Here is an 18574-nt window from a genome sequence, read left to right as displayed (position 1 = left end):
AATTCTTTAATTTTTTATCAATTTTTGAAGTAGATTAACGAAAGCCCCATTTGAAAAATCTGAAAAAATTCACAAAAATTTTATGCTACCAAAAAGTTGTTTCGAGCTATTTTTTAGAGTGGAAATAGAAATAGTACGCCCTACGCGAACCCTATTTCTGTATGCGCTAGGAAAAAAATTACATTTTATCTATGGAATTTACGTTAACGGAAGTGCTGAATCCGAATCCGACATCGATTTTTACAAGTTGTGGTCAAGTCTATTTATGTATAACATTTCTATTGTTCAATCGATCATATCATGGAAACGGTTGCAACNGGTTTCATACTTCTTTGTAAAAATCAGGCAAGCTCAGCAAATGAGGGGAACGAACCAGCGACATGATCAGGAGAATTAAATTATCAGAAGTTTCAAATGGAAGGGATGAGCAAAATGATTGAAAGTATCGTATAGGCCAAAGTAAGCGCGATGAGCATTGGACTAAATAATCAGAATAGTCGAATCTGAAATGACTCTTATCGAAGTCTTTCCTTAACATTTTGGTTTTCTCAATTTTAATCAACTGACAAGTGGACATTAATTCTACTTAGTTCCCTAATTTCCGATAAGTGAATATTATTTTTTACCCACTACTCACCAGGAGATGGTAAGGTTTTGATTACAAATTTGATAATATCAAATGTGTGTTTGATCTGCTCAATTCCCGTGACGATTTGCATAATACGTTCTGTCCACAACCTGCCTGGCCTCTTCTCTTCTCGATTTAATTTCTCAGGAATGAAAGATTTGTGGTATCTCTGTACTTTTGGGACCCGCCACGGATTTTTAATTTTATATATGGGGCATTCCATGTCAATTCGACCGGTCTAAACCCTGGCCATCTCAGATTCATTTCACTTTTTTTTTCGTGATTCTACTCGAAACATCCACCATGTTTTTTTTCAGATTTTTTGTATCAATTCTTTAATTTTTTATCAATTTTTGAAGTAGATTAACGAAAGCCCCATTTGAAAAATCTGAAAAAATTCACAAAAATTTTATGCTACCAAAAAGTTGTTTCGAGCTATTTTTTAGAGTGGAAATAGAAATAGTACGCCCTACGCGAACCCTATTTCTGTATGCGCTAGGAAAAAAATTACATTTTATCTATGGAATTTACGTTAACGGAAGTGCTGAATCCGAATCCGACATCGATTTTTACAAGTTGTGGTCAAGTCTATTTATGTATAACATTTCTATTGTTCAATCGATCATATCATGGAAACGGTTGCAACTAGAGAAAAAAATTTCAAACAAAAGATGTTTGTTATGTAAAAATACACATTTTTTATCGTATAATTTTTTCTCCTAACGGCGATAGATAAAGAGTTATCATGGGTGGAAGGGAAATGGGCAGCACATTAACACTTGCGCGGATGTTGGGGCGCTCCGATGCGTTATTGGCAAACTCGATCGAGATAGAGGAGAATTGAATTCCGCAGGATAAAATTCACATATTTTTTCATATATACAAATTTTTGCACAATGAATACCGCAAATTTATTTCCATAGACTTATCAGTCTTAGTTTCTTGAAGGACAGATTTGAACTTCAGCTCTTAATCATTAAAATCGCAGAAAATGGAGAAAAAATTCCAGGGAGATTCGCCGAAATCTACATTTTAGGGCTTACTTCGACTTGATTATTGACTTGTCTCGATATTCATCAACTCCACGAGAAACCGGGAGTCGAAAAAAATCGATGACACCGATTTTGTTCAGTGGGAATCAAAGGCGATAGGAATTTTTTTTTTAAGCGAGAAAAACGCAAAATTTAAAAAAAATCATAACTTGTTGAAAAATTTTTATCTTGGACTGAAATTTCAACTGAAGCCATATCTCATGATATAGAATTGAGAAAAAAATCATGAACAAAATCGAAATTCAATTTATAGAAATAACTAGTATTTGCAAGAAAAATTATAATCTGACAATAATGAGTATTTTTTTAAATCAATGCAGCTATTACACGATTAATTTCGATATTCACGACAATACACTTCTGTAGTATCATACGACCTACAATCATACCAAATTTCAACTTCCTATCTTCAATTTTCAGGGACTTATCGTGTCCACATTTTTTCAACAAAAATGAAAAATGTCGATTATTATTAAACCGACCCTAGTTACGTAGCAATATTATGATTTGTTTCGATAGATATTATTGTAAGGAATACTTTCCCGCCAAAAAACTTCAATTCGGTCGCGTAGTTTTTGAGATATTAAAGAAAAAAAGATTTTTGAAAAATTGCTATATCGCGAAAAGTACTGGGCCGATTGAGTTGAACTTGCGCCCACAAATGCTCCAAAGTAGTTCCAATTATACGACAAAATTTCAGATTTTTAGCTCAAACTTTAGTCCTTTTTTGGGGGGGATTTTTTACACAAAATTTCCGAAAAATCGGTATATACATTCGGACATACATACACACATTTTCTAAAAACATCATAATTTCACGGTTCATTACATTCTACATCATTTTCAAGCAAAATTAGGAGATCGTAAAAATGACTGGTCACAAGGCTTCCATTCAGTAGCAAGTGGAGAAATTTATAATTTTCCGTTAATACATTCTTTGATCAATTAAGAAACCATGTGCAAAATAAAATCTCAGACAACCTAGGAGCTGTGTAACAAAAGAAATAATTTCTAAAGTTACTACTTATGCATGAGATTAAATGGGGCATCGGCAAGTTCAGCATTTTTCCCATATTGCCGACTGGTCGATAATGCAGAGAAAATGCTAGAGTTATTTTTGCTCCATTTGAAGTCATGCACAAATACTAACTTTGGAAATGATTTCTGTTCTTACCCAACCTCTAGGCTATCTGAGATTTTGCACATGGTTTCTGAGAGAATCAAAGAATCTATTTTTTTAAAAATCATCAATTTCTCCACTTTTTTTTCTGACCACGCCGTCACATCCTTGAAATCTTGATCGGATTTCGCAGTACGCTCAAGCCGAGTCAGAGCGGTGTAAATAAAATAATGATTAAAAAAAAATCGATGGGAGTTATAACTCAATTCAATTGCTATTTAGTAGGGGAGGAAGGAAGGGAATATGATATCTGGATGTCGCTCAGAGACTTCTCAATGATAGTTTTCACTTTCTATTGCGGGTTGAAGAGTGAATTCGATAGAAAGATAGAAACCGAGTAGATTTTTTGCTATTTTATGATTTTTTCTAGAGAGCAGTGATAATGGTGGAGGTGATAGGAGGATGCTCAGGAAATTTCTGATGATCTTTTTTTAGTTCTGCGGGTTAAATTTTAATAATTTGATGAAGATTTTTGCCTTTCACTGTTTCATTCCTTCTCCCTACAGCTATTGAGGGATAACAACGCATTTTTTGGGATATTTTCAAGGGCTGTTTAAGAGGGCAGAAGGGTAGAAAAACGACTGAAATGAGGGCAAATTTTTGCTCCACGAATTCTCTCATACTCTCGTGGTGGTGAGGCATTTATTGTGATAATTTTTTAGCCTCAGAATTGAACGAATGAAGAGAATTCTTAGAGCAAAAATTTGCCCGCATTTCGCTAGTTTTTTTACCTTCCTACCCTCTTAAGTGGTGGCGAGTTGAGAATCTGTGTGAAAATGACAGATAAGATTTTTCAAAATATTTGTTGAATGAATGAGGCTAGAGGGGAGAAGCAGGGGGTATGGAATCGGAGTAAGCAGGAAATTGTCCAAAATTTTTGTTGTCATTTATTAAACAAATTTCAAAGGTGATATCAAGACATGTTCTTCAAAATCTTTTGTTGAGAGTTGGAAAATTAATTTGAGTAAATAAGTTGGAGTTTTATAGACGATTTTCTTCTACTTTTTCTGGGGATGGGGAGTCAAGGGGTGGGGAGAAGAGGAACGTTTGGGTCTGTATACAAATTTAGATCTGAAAATGAATTTATATCTGGAGATTGACTTAAATTTATGCCTACATCTCAACTGAATTTAAAAAATTTATGAAAAGGGAGACATATGCCACCAGATTCTAGACTAAGGCATACGTAGCGCGCCTCATACGCTAGTGGGAGATAAAAAAAGGGCATTTCAATCTTCAACATTGGAATATTTTTATTTATAAAATTTCATAAAATAACATTTCGACAACATGATCAGGCATCCATGCACTCATTCTGTATTCACAATACAATTTTGATCCCTACTAACGGTATAAATTTGTTTATTACACGAAATAATTTTGTAATTATGCTCCTTACATATGACGTTTCAGAGCAAATTGTATTTATCGCGAATGCTCAATCCATTGTAGCGTAAAGATAATCAATCTATAGGGAAATCAGGAAAATTTTTCTGGGTACCAAAGGCCTTTTCGATTTCTTTTCGTGATATCTAGGGTTCACGGTCTCGGAGTGGAAAGTAGCGTCCGAATTTTGACAAAATTTGTCTCGTCTCGGTCTCGAACTAGCTCAAAATTGTTGGTCTCGCTTTTGTCTTGTCTCGGTTTCGTGAGTATAAACATTGAAGAGTAGTGAAACGAGCATAAATCGAGCCAACTAATGAGAAGGCTTGCCCCTTTTGTCAAACGTTCCGAGAATGTTCGTGGGCAAATTGAATGACAGACGCAAGCAGAACAATCGCCAGGATCAAACGTAAGAGCTTTGTGATCATTTCACTCAATTCATAATCGCTCGACTTACGTGATTGTCTTGCCTGCGTATTCTGGTTGACCCCTATAGTTGTTGGGACCTTATGATTGTTTTGCTTGTTTCCGTGTTTGAACCTTGCGAATTATGGTCCTCGCGACGTTTAACCCTTTCAAGATATAACCCTGGCGACGTTCGACCCTTGCCAGGTACGGCCCTTGTAGCGTTTGACCCTTCCCAGGTATGACTCTTGTTGCGTTTGACCCTCGTGAGATCCTTATTACCACGCCGACACTAGTCAGAAGTCCCGTTCTAGAGGTAGTCTTCTCTCGGTCTCGATTACTCTTGGACGGTATCGTCTCGGTCTCGTCTTGAAAACCCGAGACTAGTCGTATGCAGCCCTGAAAATATTCCTAAAAATCCGCTTCACTTGCGAAAATTCATTCTATAAGGAATTTTGTCATAAATAAGTTAATTTCATTCAAGATAACAATTCCTTAAAACCTCCACAATTGATTCTACTTACTTTCTCAATACTGCACCACTCAATAGGGAACTGGCATGGGAACTTTCCCCGTGGTATTTTCCGTTTTCAATTAAATTTTTCTAAAACGGAAGCTCACCTCGGAAAAATTTGATTTTCTGGGGTGAGGTTTCCTTTAATGAAATCCCGATCTTGGGATAAAATATGAAAATTGAAAAAAGTCATGCAAGTTCCCTATTAGCTAAATTTGACACTCATCATACTGTTGAAAAATCTCGGCACAATTAATAAGTACAAACGAAGTCACCCCTCCCATAGCAGAACCCCCCTGCATGACCCCACCAATTGACTGAAGATATTCCTCTCCGACATTCTCCTTAACAACAGTTGCAATGGCCACCTTCATGTACGCAATAATCCCTGCAATCACCACCCATGCCGTAATTACCACAATCATTCCTAATTTCGTTCCACGAAGGGGAGGATTCGGCGACAACACGGCGAGGTACGTAACGAAACCAGCTAATCCAATCGACACACCCGCAAACACATCAATAATTCTTAGAACACTCTTCCACTCTGTCCACGCGTAAACAATGCACGCCAGCGGATTAGAAATATGAGCAAGTGTCACTGCAAGATGATATGCGAACCTTCCGTAAGGTAAACATGAGTAAGTCTGAATAGCCGGAAGGAATCTGTTCCCCAAGAAACACACAAAATCCACTAACACGTGTAAATAAATAATCTTTAGCCTCGTCAACTCCTCATCATCCTCATCATGACTCTGCATCATCGTTGAATAATTCTTATCGTTAAGATCAAATTCCATTATCTCTCTCTCATTACGGAAATAATCCTGTAGATGGAGTAGACAAAACCCGCATAAAGAGAATAACAAAATGATGAAAATTATTGCAAAATAAATTCTGGGGGAGAAGAGAGATTCAAAGTCGCACTTTCCGGTTCCTGTTCCTTGAATTAATGCGACTGTGCTTGGTATAACCCCGCTGAGTCCTTCCCCGATGAAGTAGCACGCGAGGAATTTCACGCTGAGTTTCTTTAGGTAAGGTAGGAAGAGAACGGAGCTTGTGCAGCCGACGATCGCTGTGAAGAAGCTGCAGATGAAAAAGGGAAGACTGTACTCCTTTCCTCCAATGCTTGCGGTGGTGTCGTGGAAGGATGTCAAAAGACCCATGGCAATTATCCCCAGAAAGAAGATGTTGACAATGCAGATGGCGTCGTTCATGATGAAGAGTTTCTTTGATATTGTGTAGAGGATGGGTCCGATGTTAGCGGATTGAATCATGACCACTAGGTAGACCGCAAGGGTCCATTTCTCGGGGGCTGAAATGACCAGCAGGGGCAGCTGGACATATACTCCGTTTGTTCCGAGCCATGCCGATATTCAAAAAATGGCGACCAGGGTGTGAGTCGCGGAGGAATGAGAAAGGAACCTCTTCCACGGTGACTCCACTTCTTCAATCATTGTTTGAGTTATTATTCCATTTCTCAAGTTTTTTCTATGGTTTCGGATAATCCCTGAGTTATTTCTTTCCCGTGATGATCGTGATCTTTTCATAACACTAGTGATGTGCGTTTTCTCTTCAGAATGTTTCAAGTATTCTTGTCAGGTTTTGTGATAGTTTAAGTAGACATTGCAGTTTGAAATACGTCTAAGAGACTGAACTATCATGATAGTAAAATGGGATTATTATAATTTTGTATGTACGGCCTCTTAGATAAGATAAAATCTGCTATCACAGACATCTGTTTTCAGTGGTTATAAACATGAATGCATTTGTGTTCTATTTTTCACTCCAGTTTCTTTTTGTTGAGATTGTTGAATGGCTTGAAAACGGGAAAATGTTCTCTTAAGGCTAAATTGGAAGAATATATCATTGGTAAACCGAGTTGATTCCCACAAATGCTTCAAAGTCTATCAATTGTTGTGTATACCCGTGCCATCACTGAACTGTTCGAGAGTAATAGTGGATCTTTTCAGTGAAATGAAATTCGGGATTTTAGTTATTTTGTTACTAGACGGTTTCAACATAATAAGAATAACAAACATAGGAAAATATGAAACAATTTTGCATACTCTGTAACAATATTAACAACTAAAAAACTTTTGCTATGATTTAATTGCAAAGTTTTTCACTAGGTAGTAGACTAACAAAAATAATTTCAAGATTGAAATTAAATTAATCGAAAAATAATAAAATGTTCAAGCATGACGAATTAAAAAAAAAATTGACCTCATGTTGTTGTCTACACACATTGAGTTCAATAGAGAATTCTGCAATTTTGAATAATAGCTGGAATTGAATGATCTGCAGAAATTTAATTTAATTGAGACATTGAGTCTTAAGACTTGAATGTCTGGGGGAAGTGCCATGAACATCACTTTATTGGAGGATCAGTTTTGTCACTTTTATCGGATTTTCTATTCGCTTTGAGCCTTCTTCATCGATACACTGAGAAAAAAATATTCGCTTTGAGCCTTCTTCATCGATACACTGAGAAAAAAATATTTTCTCGAATAAGTCTTGAAATCTAGTATTGACAAATTCGAAAACTGCCCCGAGACGGTAAATTTTTGTCGCAAAACTGATTTAGTGGTTTCAAAAAATTTGACGATGCTAATAACTGTACAGAGAGAAAAATGAAATAAAAATTGCCAGAAAAAAACGTAAAAAATACCTTTCGAAACGTAATCCGCGAGCGAAATAAAATTCAACAAAAAATGTGAGTTGGAACTGAAATTATACAAATCGCCACGTAAATTCTACGATTTGTTCCGTAAAAATTAACCATCCGTCTGATGATTCACCGCTGTGGGGCCAAGTCGTTCCGGAATTTTTCCCCAACGATTGAGAAATTTTGCGGAACGGAACATAAAAATAACTCACCAGCTTCATAAAACTTGTTGAACGTTCAAGAATTTTTGAATTTGCAGCTATAATAAGTCGGGTAGTTTCTGTACGATTTTACTTCTTCGGAAAAAAATTACGTGACAATTTCTTACTTTGTTCGGTGATGAACTTGAGAATTCACTGAACGTTTCAGATTTTTTCTCTTCCATTCCTATAAAAATTTCCGTAAAACAATTCTTCATTGTGGATTAGGTGAATTGTTCCCTAATTTTTACTGAATATTCCTCTCTGTGGCTCCTCTTAATGTCCACGTGAATTCCTTATCTCTTATTTTGTCTTTATCCTCCGTAGTTCCGAGAAAGTGGGCGCATAGTGGGGGTAGGGAACCCGAGTGGAAATTCTGTTCAGGTCTCGATCAGAAACTGATCAAGTCCGATCCGAAATTCTGATCAGGCATGTTACGCCTCCACCTTATGTTTTTCCACTAGGGTTTCTCCATCTACCATCATTAGGCATTAATTAAATTTAATTTTTTTGAGAGAAAAAATTAGTAACTTCCTGGCCGGGAATCGAACCCGGGACTTCCCAATGTCGCATCGGGTGCTCTTACCATCTGAGCTACCAGAACACTTACGAATTTCACTCTCAAATTGACTCATACCCGAGTGGAAATTCTGTTCAGGTCTCGATCAGAAACTAATCAAGTCCGATCCGAAATTCTGATCAGGCATGTTACGCCTCCACCTTATGTTTTTCCACTAGGGAACTACAGTCGCATTCTCGCAATCTAAAGTCGTACTAGAGAAATTGTAGCCTTCGGTTCCTATTCCCCCACCATTGTTATACATGGAACTCAAAGACTAGAATCTCGCCAATACGCCTGTACTTTTCCTACGGGCCAACAAGCGCGAATATATCGAGAGTCTACTGTACTTTCAATCAGCAAGCTAAAAAAAATCTGCTAGTGAATTATTTTTTTATAACAGTTAAAATTTTCTCCTGATTTCTCCCTAATCCACCATTATTCCGACACTGTATCGACCATGAAAATGAAGGATTACCATCATTACATCCAAATTCATGATCGATACTCAAACTTTCACCCCATCAATGTTTAATCAACGCATCACAAGGCGAGTACGACTTGAACACCCCGACGAAGTTAACTAATCCGAAAGTGATAATAGCCCCAGTGAGTGACCCAACCTGCGTAGCAACTCCAATGTAATACAATCCCCTGCCAGGATCAGGCCTAAAGATAGTGGTAATCGCCATCTTGACGAACCCAATCAATCCGTTGATAAATATCCACAGCAGAATAATCAACAACTCTCCACCCCAGGATCCTTGAAGAGGAGGTGAGGGTGACTGAACAGCGATATACAGCACAACTGCGGAGAGAAGCAGGATCCCTCCAGTAAGTGTCGTTAAAGTCTTCAGAGACAAGGGATCCTTTTGAATGAAGCCGATGGTCATAGACAATGGTGTTGCCATGGAGGCCAGTGTTACCGTCAGATGGTAAGCGACATTGCCGTAAGGCAGACAGGAATAGGATTGGATGCTGGGGAGAGTGCTGTGCCCCAAGAAGCAGATAATCCCCATGATAGTCAGAAGATAACAGTACGTTCTCCGGGGCATCGCCCAGCCGTTAGTCGTTTTATAGCTAGGAGGTGCGTTGGTGTCTGTTGGCAGTGTCTCCGCACTACCTGGAGGCTTGACCAATTCCCCACGTGCTGTCGGCAGCTTGTTGAGTCCAATGAAGGATATGAGACTTGTTGCCAACATTGTCCCCACGAAGACGAAGAAGACCTCGAGGGAGAATCTCGGCTCTGGGTAGAATGGCTCGAAGGTGTGGGTGGGAGAGTCTGGTTTTGTTGTATTCCGACACTCCGGGTTGCCACCCACGCCCTGGATCAAGGCCACTGTGCTGGGGATAAAGCCACTCAAACCCTCCCCTACCAGATAGGAGACCAGGTAGATTTCCCGGTAGTTCCGCATGTACGGCATGAAGAGGACTGACGATGTGCAGCCAACTACTGCGGTGAGGAACATCAGACCCAGGAGGGCCGTTGAGTGCTCAGAGTTGAAGATTATTGAGGTCTGCTTGTAGGTTAGCGACATCAGGTAGATGGCAAGCGTCGCTGTGCCCAGAAGACCGTAGATTATGTAGTGGTCTCTGGTCCATGATGAATATCTGGAATTGTGATTAGGGTATTAATTTAGTTGGAAAATCATAGATTGTTCCGAGTAAAAATTCAAATCGGTTCATGTCAGAGATTGATCCGATTTAAATTTTTTTGAACTCCTTTGCGATCAGTATCGGATTAGGGATGAAATGTATGTTTTGATCCGAGATGGATGTAAATTCTGTAGCAAAGAGGTAACACGGTTCAAGGCTATTTTCTTTTAAATAATATTTTCATTCAAAACGACTTCCAAGGTGATCACAATAATTTTTTTTCTTTTTCTCTCACTCCCAATTATTACAAGTAATAAAAAATTAGTCTCCCTTCGATCAAATTGTTCTCGTTTCTTTAATGATGATTAACTATAAACAAATCGGAAAGAGGCATAGTGGGGCCAAAGAAAAATTTATGATTGCAAGTCATGTTTTTTCTACTCCTTACTACTCCTCATGAACCGTCGCATATCCAATCCCTTCCAATTTAGTCTCTATATTTGAGGCGTATCCCAATTTTCTATAGAGACATTTGCAATTGAAATAACGGAAAATTGATTGCAGGTTAATTTTCCATTGTTCTCGATTTATAATGGTGCAGCCACAATTCACAAAGATTAAAGAATACTGCAGAGGCAAAGCGGAACGTTTTGCGACCTTCTCCAAACCACACATCTTCATTTATAAACAAAAATCACCCAAAAGATAATACCTTATTCTCGGATTTGTAAGGTCTTAAAATAAGATGTACAAAAGTCTTAATATGAAGCTTGGAATTCCTAAATTCCTCAATTTAAGTCTTCTGAAAGTCTCAAGTTGAGACATTGGAAGGTCTTAATTTGAAACCGTCAAAGTCTCAAGTTGAGACGTTTGAAGATTTCAATTTGAGACTTGACGGTTTTAATTTGAGACTTTCGAAGGTTTCCTGTTATTTTGATCCTTTCATAGACTCAAGTTAATACTAAATACCAAATGAACGTTCGCCACTCCTTCCTAGGAAGTTTGTTGTTTTTGAACGGTTTGATGGGAATATAATATTCAAATAATCGAAATCCCAAACAGAAAAAACGAATCTTTAGGAACCATTTCTGTTTATGTAAAGCCTCCTGACATGTTCCTGCAATTGCACATACGCAAAATCTCACACAAACAAAATATACGAAAAAATCGAAACTGAGAAGAAAATCGAGAGCAAAATACAGAACACAGAGAGAGTTCAAATAAGCGAATAAAGTCACCTCTATAGATATCGACATGGGCAGTGCACTCGTCGGCGGCTTTACCGCGGTGCTTTTGGCTGCGCAACTTTCCATCGCGTGTATCTCTTTAGTTAATTGATTCATGAAAATTTCGTAAAAGATAGAAGTTATTTTAAACAATTGTAGAAACATTTCAAACTTTTCGTGTATCAACAATAGTTCATGAGATATAGCGGTTTAAACAATTATAATTATTAATAACACTTGAAGCGACAATTTTTCCAACTGGTAACCAAGAAATTCGGAATCAGCGACTCGAAGAACATAAAATTCAATCGTTGTCATGCGTTGTCATGCATGCCCTTTCATGTACACAGGAGTGTAGTAGGCGTAAGGACTAATTGTGACCATTTACGCCAACCTAATGAAGAAAATTATTTGCATACATGAGTTTAAAACCTAAATTGTTCATTTAAAACTTTTTTCCTCTGACGTCAACTTATCGAGATATTTTTCTCTGAATTTTATTCGAATACATCTATTTCTGTCACTGATACTCCAACAAAAATCCAATCCATGTGAAGAATATTTATAATGAGTATTAATAAAAGTGCAGAATATTTTTTAGAATTTCTGGAGACCTTGAAGAGAAAAAAATAGGCTGTTGGATTGAGGGAGTATTTGTCATATGAGATCCATCTGAAATTGTTATGATGTATGAAGAACTCAACGTTTAATCAGATAAGCGGTCAATTAAGAAAAAAAACGGAAAAACTCGCAGACAATTGGTTCATGGAATTCTCGCTTTATATCTGTACAAAAATGAAATAAACAGGCAATAATTGATAAAAATAAGTATAGGCTCTAGCAAGAAAACGCCCAATTGAACCTACCAATCACAGAAAAGGTTCAATTAATATCGATTAAAAGGTTAGATCGATTGTCAAAGGCAAGCAGATGTGTTTCTGGAATAATTTTTTGTTTGCGTCTGGTTAATTTAAATTCACTTGAATTAATACAGGTATTGTGCACTCTCTAAATGCGTTTTGCCATGAATCTGTTTCTTCGTAAGACAATAATATAATTAATTGTTAAACGTCAGCACAACTTCGATCCTGTTCCATTCTACAGAATGGAAAATTTTTTTTCTCATCAGTACTCCCAACAATAAAAGAACGTTAATAAAAAGAAAATTTAATAAAACAAAATTTTTTTGCTTGAATTGCGTCAAACAGTCGTTTTTCGGCTGTTTCATTTTGTCCCACTCTCCTCTATAAAAATATAATGAAATGAAATGTTTCCTGGCAACGTTACGTACAACGAAAAATAATTGATTGAGTCCTTACTTAATGAACAACGTATAAAGTATAGGCCCCAAATTAGCGAATTGCACCAGCATAACCATATGTGCAGGTAGACTCCACTTCTCCGGCGCGGTATTAACTAATAATGGCAGTTGTACATAAATTCCATTGACCCCAATCCAGGCGCCAATTCCAAACATCACTGCCAGCAAGTCCACCAGCAATTTCCGATTGCTCAGACGTTGAACCAATATGTTACTCATCTTGACGTCAATTGTCTAAATTGTTCCTCTGTAAAATTCAATAGTTTCCTAGGCAATTGGAGCACCGAGCTCAATCATCCAGCACTCGTGTCTCCAATTTTCTTCACAAAATTAATCTTTAAATATTGAAGACACTTAATAAATTAAATATTTGGTAAATGTTTTTGTTTCCTGACCTCAAGTCCATGGCCACAATTTTCGAGGGCAGAATTTATGAAATTCTAACCTTAAGCATTTTATCCTCAACTTATTTCCAGGCTAATCACTTTAAATCGGTTGTTGAGGCTTTTCATTGGTGTATTTGGAATGTTTTCGTGCTCCTTACATTTATTTTCGATTTGTTTTTTCCTGATGAAGTTACATCAGAACTTTGGTGTGACACGTTTAAATTCTTTGGTTCATTACCCAATCACTATTTTACATTCATTTTAATTGTTGTTTTAAGTACTTCAAGTGTTCACTTTTTAAGTTAATTGTCACTCGTCTGTTCCCTTTATATTTTATGATGAATATTGTCAATTATTGGAACCGCACTTTGCCCTCAAATGTTAGGACATTGCTGCCACATTGGTGAGTGTTGCTGAGGAATTCGCTGGCAGCGATGGTAATCGATCGCTTCGACGGACTGACGGTAACCACTCGACTGCGGGACACTCCAGGGAATATATACCGGGCAGGTCTGCAAGTACAGTCTTCGAAAATAATGAGTCCGGCGTGTCATACGAATGATTGAGTAGGACGGTTTGGAATTGAATTATAAATGTTTTTCTGGCATTGTTCGGTCTCCAGACCGACACCTTGTTTCCTTTTAATGGGAAAAATTCTTATTTTCATATGTTCAAATATACTATTCGTATCGTAATAGTTAACTGTAATATTGTTGCTCAATTAACTGATAATTTAGACTTTTCTTTAATTAATTTGTCATAATTCGAAACATTATTTGGGCCGTAAAAGAACAGTTATTTTTTTGTGGGAGTAAATTTAAGGTGTTTGTGAATTAGTGATCTTTATTTAAAACCCTTAAACCACAGTTTTCCCAGTTATACTGAGTCGGTTTACATTCCCGTATCAGTCGTTGGAGATTCATTGGCGAACATCAGCATACGTGGGACTTGCAACCCCAAGTAAAGGGGCCTTCCATAACTTTTAGGACTACTGCGTCAATGATACCCAAGAGGTATAATGGGATATTGTAGTTAATGAGAGACTAATAAAGTTGTTATCATTACTGGAATCACATGATTAAATTTTTTGTAATCAGAATGTAATCATTTGGAATTTTAGTTATTTGCTGTCGAAATTTCTACTGACCACTAGAAATCAGCAGCAATCGCTACTTTTTTCAATGGTACTGACTCTTTACTCATTAATTTTTCAATGGGTACTTGAAATATTATGTAACTTCATTAGTTTAGTATCTGTGATGAAATTTAAATATTTAATTACTTTAGCAATCGTAATTGATAATAACATTTCTTTTAATTACTTAATTAATAAGTAAAGGTTTTGTTGTGATAAGGTAAATTAGATGATGAATCGGAATAAAGGAAATAAATGGAAGATAATTACTAATAAATCGAAAACTCCGAAATAAAATGAAAATCACACGCAATAAAAAATAATAAACCGAAAATTAAATCCTTAGTATTTTTATTTTATGGCTCCAGTTCTCAGAAATCTCGTTCCACGTGCGCGCCTAGTGGGGGTAGCGAAATACAGTCGCATTCTCCGAATTCGCTTCCCCAATCCCCCCATGAGTGCGACTATACTGGGAGTCTACTGTATTTAAAGATCACTTCGGTTAGTTGAATCCATGAAATGCATGTTGTTTTCTATTTTATTGAATAAATCGATATTTTATCTAATGAATGAAGAAAAAAAATTTGATTCTCGATGAAAGCTTCACCTTGATGGTTTTATCCCTACATTCACCCTCCTTTGTAACTCTCATGCTTGAGCGTTCTCGCGTGAATATGACACATTTCTTTCCCTCCGGGTTCTATCCCCATTCCCTCCTACTGTATTCCCCCTCTCCACCATTAAATAGATGAAATCGAAAATTTGAAATCACTTAAAATCGTAAAATTGCGAAAGAACTAAAAAAAATCGCAGGTAATCCCATGAAATCAATGATTGCATGAAATCATGGAAATCTTCCTGAAATCACGTGAAATCAGTAATCACTGTGTCACCGGATTTCCAAATGAATGGCCCTTTCAGTAATTACAATAACTTACGAATTTTCGAATGTGAATGAAACCTCAAACGACGAGTGACCAATGCTAAACTCATTCTTCATTTCTTTACTTCGTATGACGGGTTGATGATCTTTTTGCTAGAGATTATATTTTTTTTTTTTAGTTTTTTTTTCAATAATGAACGATAAGGTTTGATATGTAGTACGGGCGGTAGAAGAGGAAAAGATAATAGTGGAAATGGAGGTAAAGATAACGCTAAAATAAATACCCTTGTGATTGCTGTACTATAAAATCGCCGAATTCCAACAACAAATAAATTCGAATACTAGTGAAAATGTGGGAAACCGTTACAGGCATTCTATATAAATTGTACATTCAAGTATTTCATTGTTTTCATCCCATTGCAGTAAATTATATTGTGTGAGATTAATGAATAATTGATTCCATTTGAATAAGTTCGTTTCTCCATCCGACAAATCGATTTATCCGTGAATTTGAAATCCGAGACGCTTTACACTTGTGAAAAATCCTCTTTCGCGAAGTTTGCTTACAAGAGAGGAGTGATTGTTGCTAATTATTAATGACTTCCGTAGCAGTCAGAAGATATAGAACACAATAAATTTGCCAATTAAAATACTTACAAGATGATACTTTTTTGATGCTTTTTTTTAATTTTATTTGCTTCCGAATAGAAGCTGTGTAGGGTAAACATCTCAACTTCTGGACGGGGGTTAGTTTCTGGACGATTCCAACTTGCATTGAATATTCCACAAATAAAATGAAAATTGTATTAATTATTTCACCTCTGCGTAATATCCCTTGTGTATAATCATGTGATCAATTATTTTCTTCTATTGATCAACATTTAATAAATAAAAAAAAATATGACCCAGTCGTCCAGAAATTGGGGGTTTCGGCTACATTGAACTATTTTTCAATTTAATTATTCTTTGTTTTGTTATTTTCACTTTAAACAATTTTTTTTTGCTAATTAAAACATTCTTGAAGATATGGAAGCCATCATATCCCCATTTAGGTGATTCTTTTATTTTAGATCCTACCACGAAACTCGAATTTCCTTGAACCGTCCAGCAATTGGCCTGGTCACCCTATATGTTGGATTTTGACATTTTCTAATTTTGCACAGAAGTGATGAATATCATGAAACGTAAAGATATGATGTTTTTACAACATGTCTGTACGTATATGTGTATAACAATTTCGGTTTTGAGTGATTTATTTTTATGAAAATATGACATCCCTCGCATAGGCAATGCATTCCGGTTGTACAGAGCTTATTGGAGATTAGTGTTTATCTCAAGAAGGGGGGTATTATTGTTTGGTAGGGGAGGCCAGGGCAAAATGGACAGCGGGGCAAAACAAGACTCCTCTAAAATTTGAGTTTTTACACAAATGATTGATTTTTTTACTTTCATTAATGAAATATCGAATTTTGGGGAGTTATAACTCTTCGTTACTCGCGTGAACCTGCCCGGTATGGATACTCGCATCGCGGTGCCGCGACGTAATGTAAATCTGACCGCGGCGTTGTCACAATTCATTCGAAGAGTAGACTCGCGCGGTGGTCTTTTCACTCTTCTGAGCTCTCGGCAGCGCCAAGTGTGGCAACGCCGTGTGAAATTTTTCCATGATACGATCAGTCGCGTCGCAGTATGGCGCCGTATTTTCTATGTAGAAAAATACATAGAAATAAAAAAGGAAGCCAAGTCAGGAATTTTGAATAAATGGTGATAGTGCATAATCAGGTTTCTATAAGAAAAACAGTTGTCAATGAAATAAATATTCTAAAAAAATTCTCCATGAAATAAAAAATGAAGTAGGAGCAGAACCATCTTCCTTGGCGTGGGTCAAAGGATGGAGGATTAGATTGATACAGACAGTGAGTTGAAAAACGNGGTCTTGGGGGCAAATAAACAATAAATAATCGTTTTTTTTCCCACTTATTTTTCGTCTTTCAACATATATAATTAATCAATCATCAATGTNGAATAAATGGTGATAGTGCATAATCAGGTTTCTATAAGAAAAACAGTTGTCAATGAAATAAATATTCTAAAAAAATTCTCCATGAAATAAAAAATGAAGTAGGAGCAGAACCATCTTCCTTGGCGTGGGTCAAAGGATGGAGGATTAGATTGATACAGACAGTGAGTTGAAAAACGCCGCGCTAAGAACGTTGGTCCTGCTCCTACTGATTTTTTATTTCATGGAGAATTTTTTTAAAATACTTATTCCGTTGAGAACTATTTTTGNCAACTTTTCACAAGAAAACTTCTCCCAAGTAGAATTCAGTACTGGTGAGTAGTAACTTTTTTTTAGAGTGTATGTGGATTGTATTTCTTGGAGAGATGAATTGATTTCTTATAGGAATAGTCGAACAAAATGTTCACAAAGAATTCTTCTTGAAAAGATCTGTTTTTGTTTTTTTTGTTTTTAACAATATCAGGGAAACATTGGGTGAAATGGANTGACCCACGCCAAGGAAGATGGTTCTGCTCCTACTTCATTTTTTATTTCATGGAGAATTTTTTTAGAATATTTATTTCATTGACAACTGTTTTTCTTATAGAAACCTGATTATGCACTATCACCATTTATTCAAAATTCCTGACTTGGCTTCCTTTTTTATTTCTATGTATTTTTCAAAAACTTCGACTTCCCAGTAGGAATCGAACAAAACTTTTTCGTGGCCCAGTTTTTTTACAAAAACATGTGTTTGTGTANGTCTAAGCTTATTACAAAGAGGCTGACTGTACTTTAATTTAAAAAAAAATTCTATTCCATCAATACTTCAATTTGACATCATCATTTTGAAAAGGGTTCAAAGTATCCATTTAATCGATCCCATCGTCTCCTACTAATTTTCCCTAAATAATCACAAAATTATTCGCATTTCACTGTCACTTAATTTAGAGAATTTTTTTCCACGGAATGAAAACATTTTCAGTTACACTCGGAGAAAAATAAATATTTTCTTTTCACATTTAACTATTCACGGATATCTAATACTTGATCACACAATATTTTCGACACATCTTACTTTTGTCACATTTCCAAACATAAACCGATAACCTCACAAACATTGCATAAACTACCTNTTTTTACATCCGGTGAAATTTGTTCTTTTCAATTCAATTTAATTCATTCATTTGTCATATGATAGAACATTTTTTCAATCAACAATTGAAGGGAAATAAACAGTTCTACTCCAGATTTATTGTCTCCACCGAATTTCAATTTTGCATCATCTATTAATAATTTTCTGACTTGATTTGGTCCCTCATTCAATTTTTGCTCTGATGATTCCTACACTCTAAAAAAAGATTACTTCTGATAAGTAGGAAAACTACTTGTATTCAGTACCGAGGCGTTTCTGGAGAAAAGCTAATTTTTTTACTTGG

General features: G+C 36.4%; 1 protein-coding gene across 1 annotated transcript; it reads right to left on the bottom strand.

Annotated features, from left to right (window-relative positions):
- Positions 1-8716: 8716 nt before the first annotated feature.
- LOC107045589 (solute carrier family 52, riboflavin transporter, member 3-A) lies at positions 8717-13560 on the bottom strand. Its single transcript, XM_015267904.1, has 2 exons — positions 12731-13560; positions 8717-10200 (listed from the first exon to the last, which is right to left on the bottom strand). The coding sequence occupies exons 1-2, from the start codon at positions 12949-12951 to the stop codon at positions 9114-9116; spliced, it is 1308 nt and encodes a 435-aa protein (XP_015123390.1). The 5' UTR covers positions 12952-13560; the 3' UTR covers positions 8717-9113.
- Between the last annotated feature and the right edge of the window lie 5014 nt (positions 13561-18574).

The sequence above is a fragment of the Diachasma alloeum genome, unplaced genomic scaffold, assembly GCF_001412515.2.
Source record: "Diachasma alloeum isolate Michigan unplaced genomic scaffold, Dall2.0 Dall_scaffold_01012, whole genome shotgun sequence".
In the NCBI taxonomy this organism is placed as follows: Eukaryota; Metazoa; Arthropoda; class Insecta; order Hymenoptera; family Braconidae; genus Diachasma; species Diachasma alloeum.
Note: the sequence above shows the minus strand (reverse complement) of the source record. Positions and strands in the feature narration are given on the sequence as shown.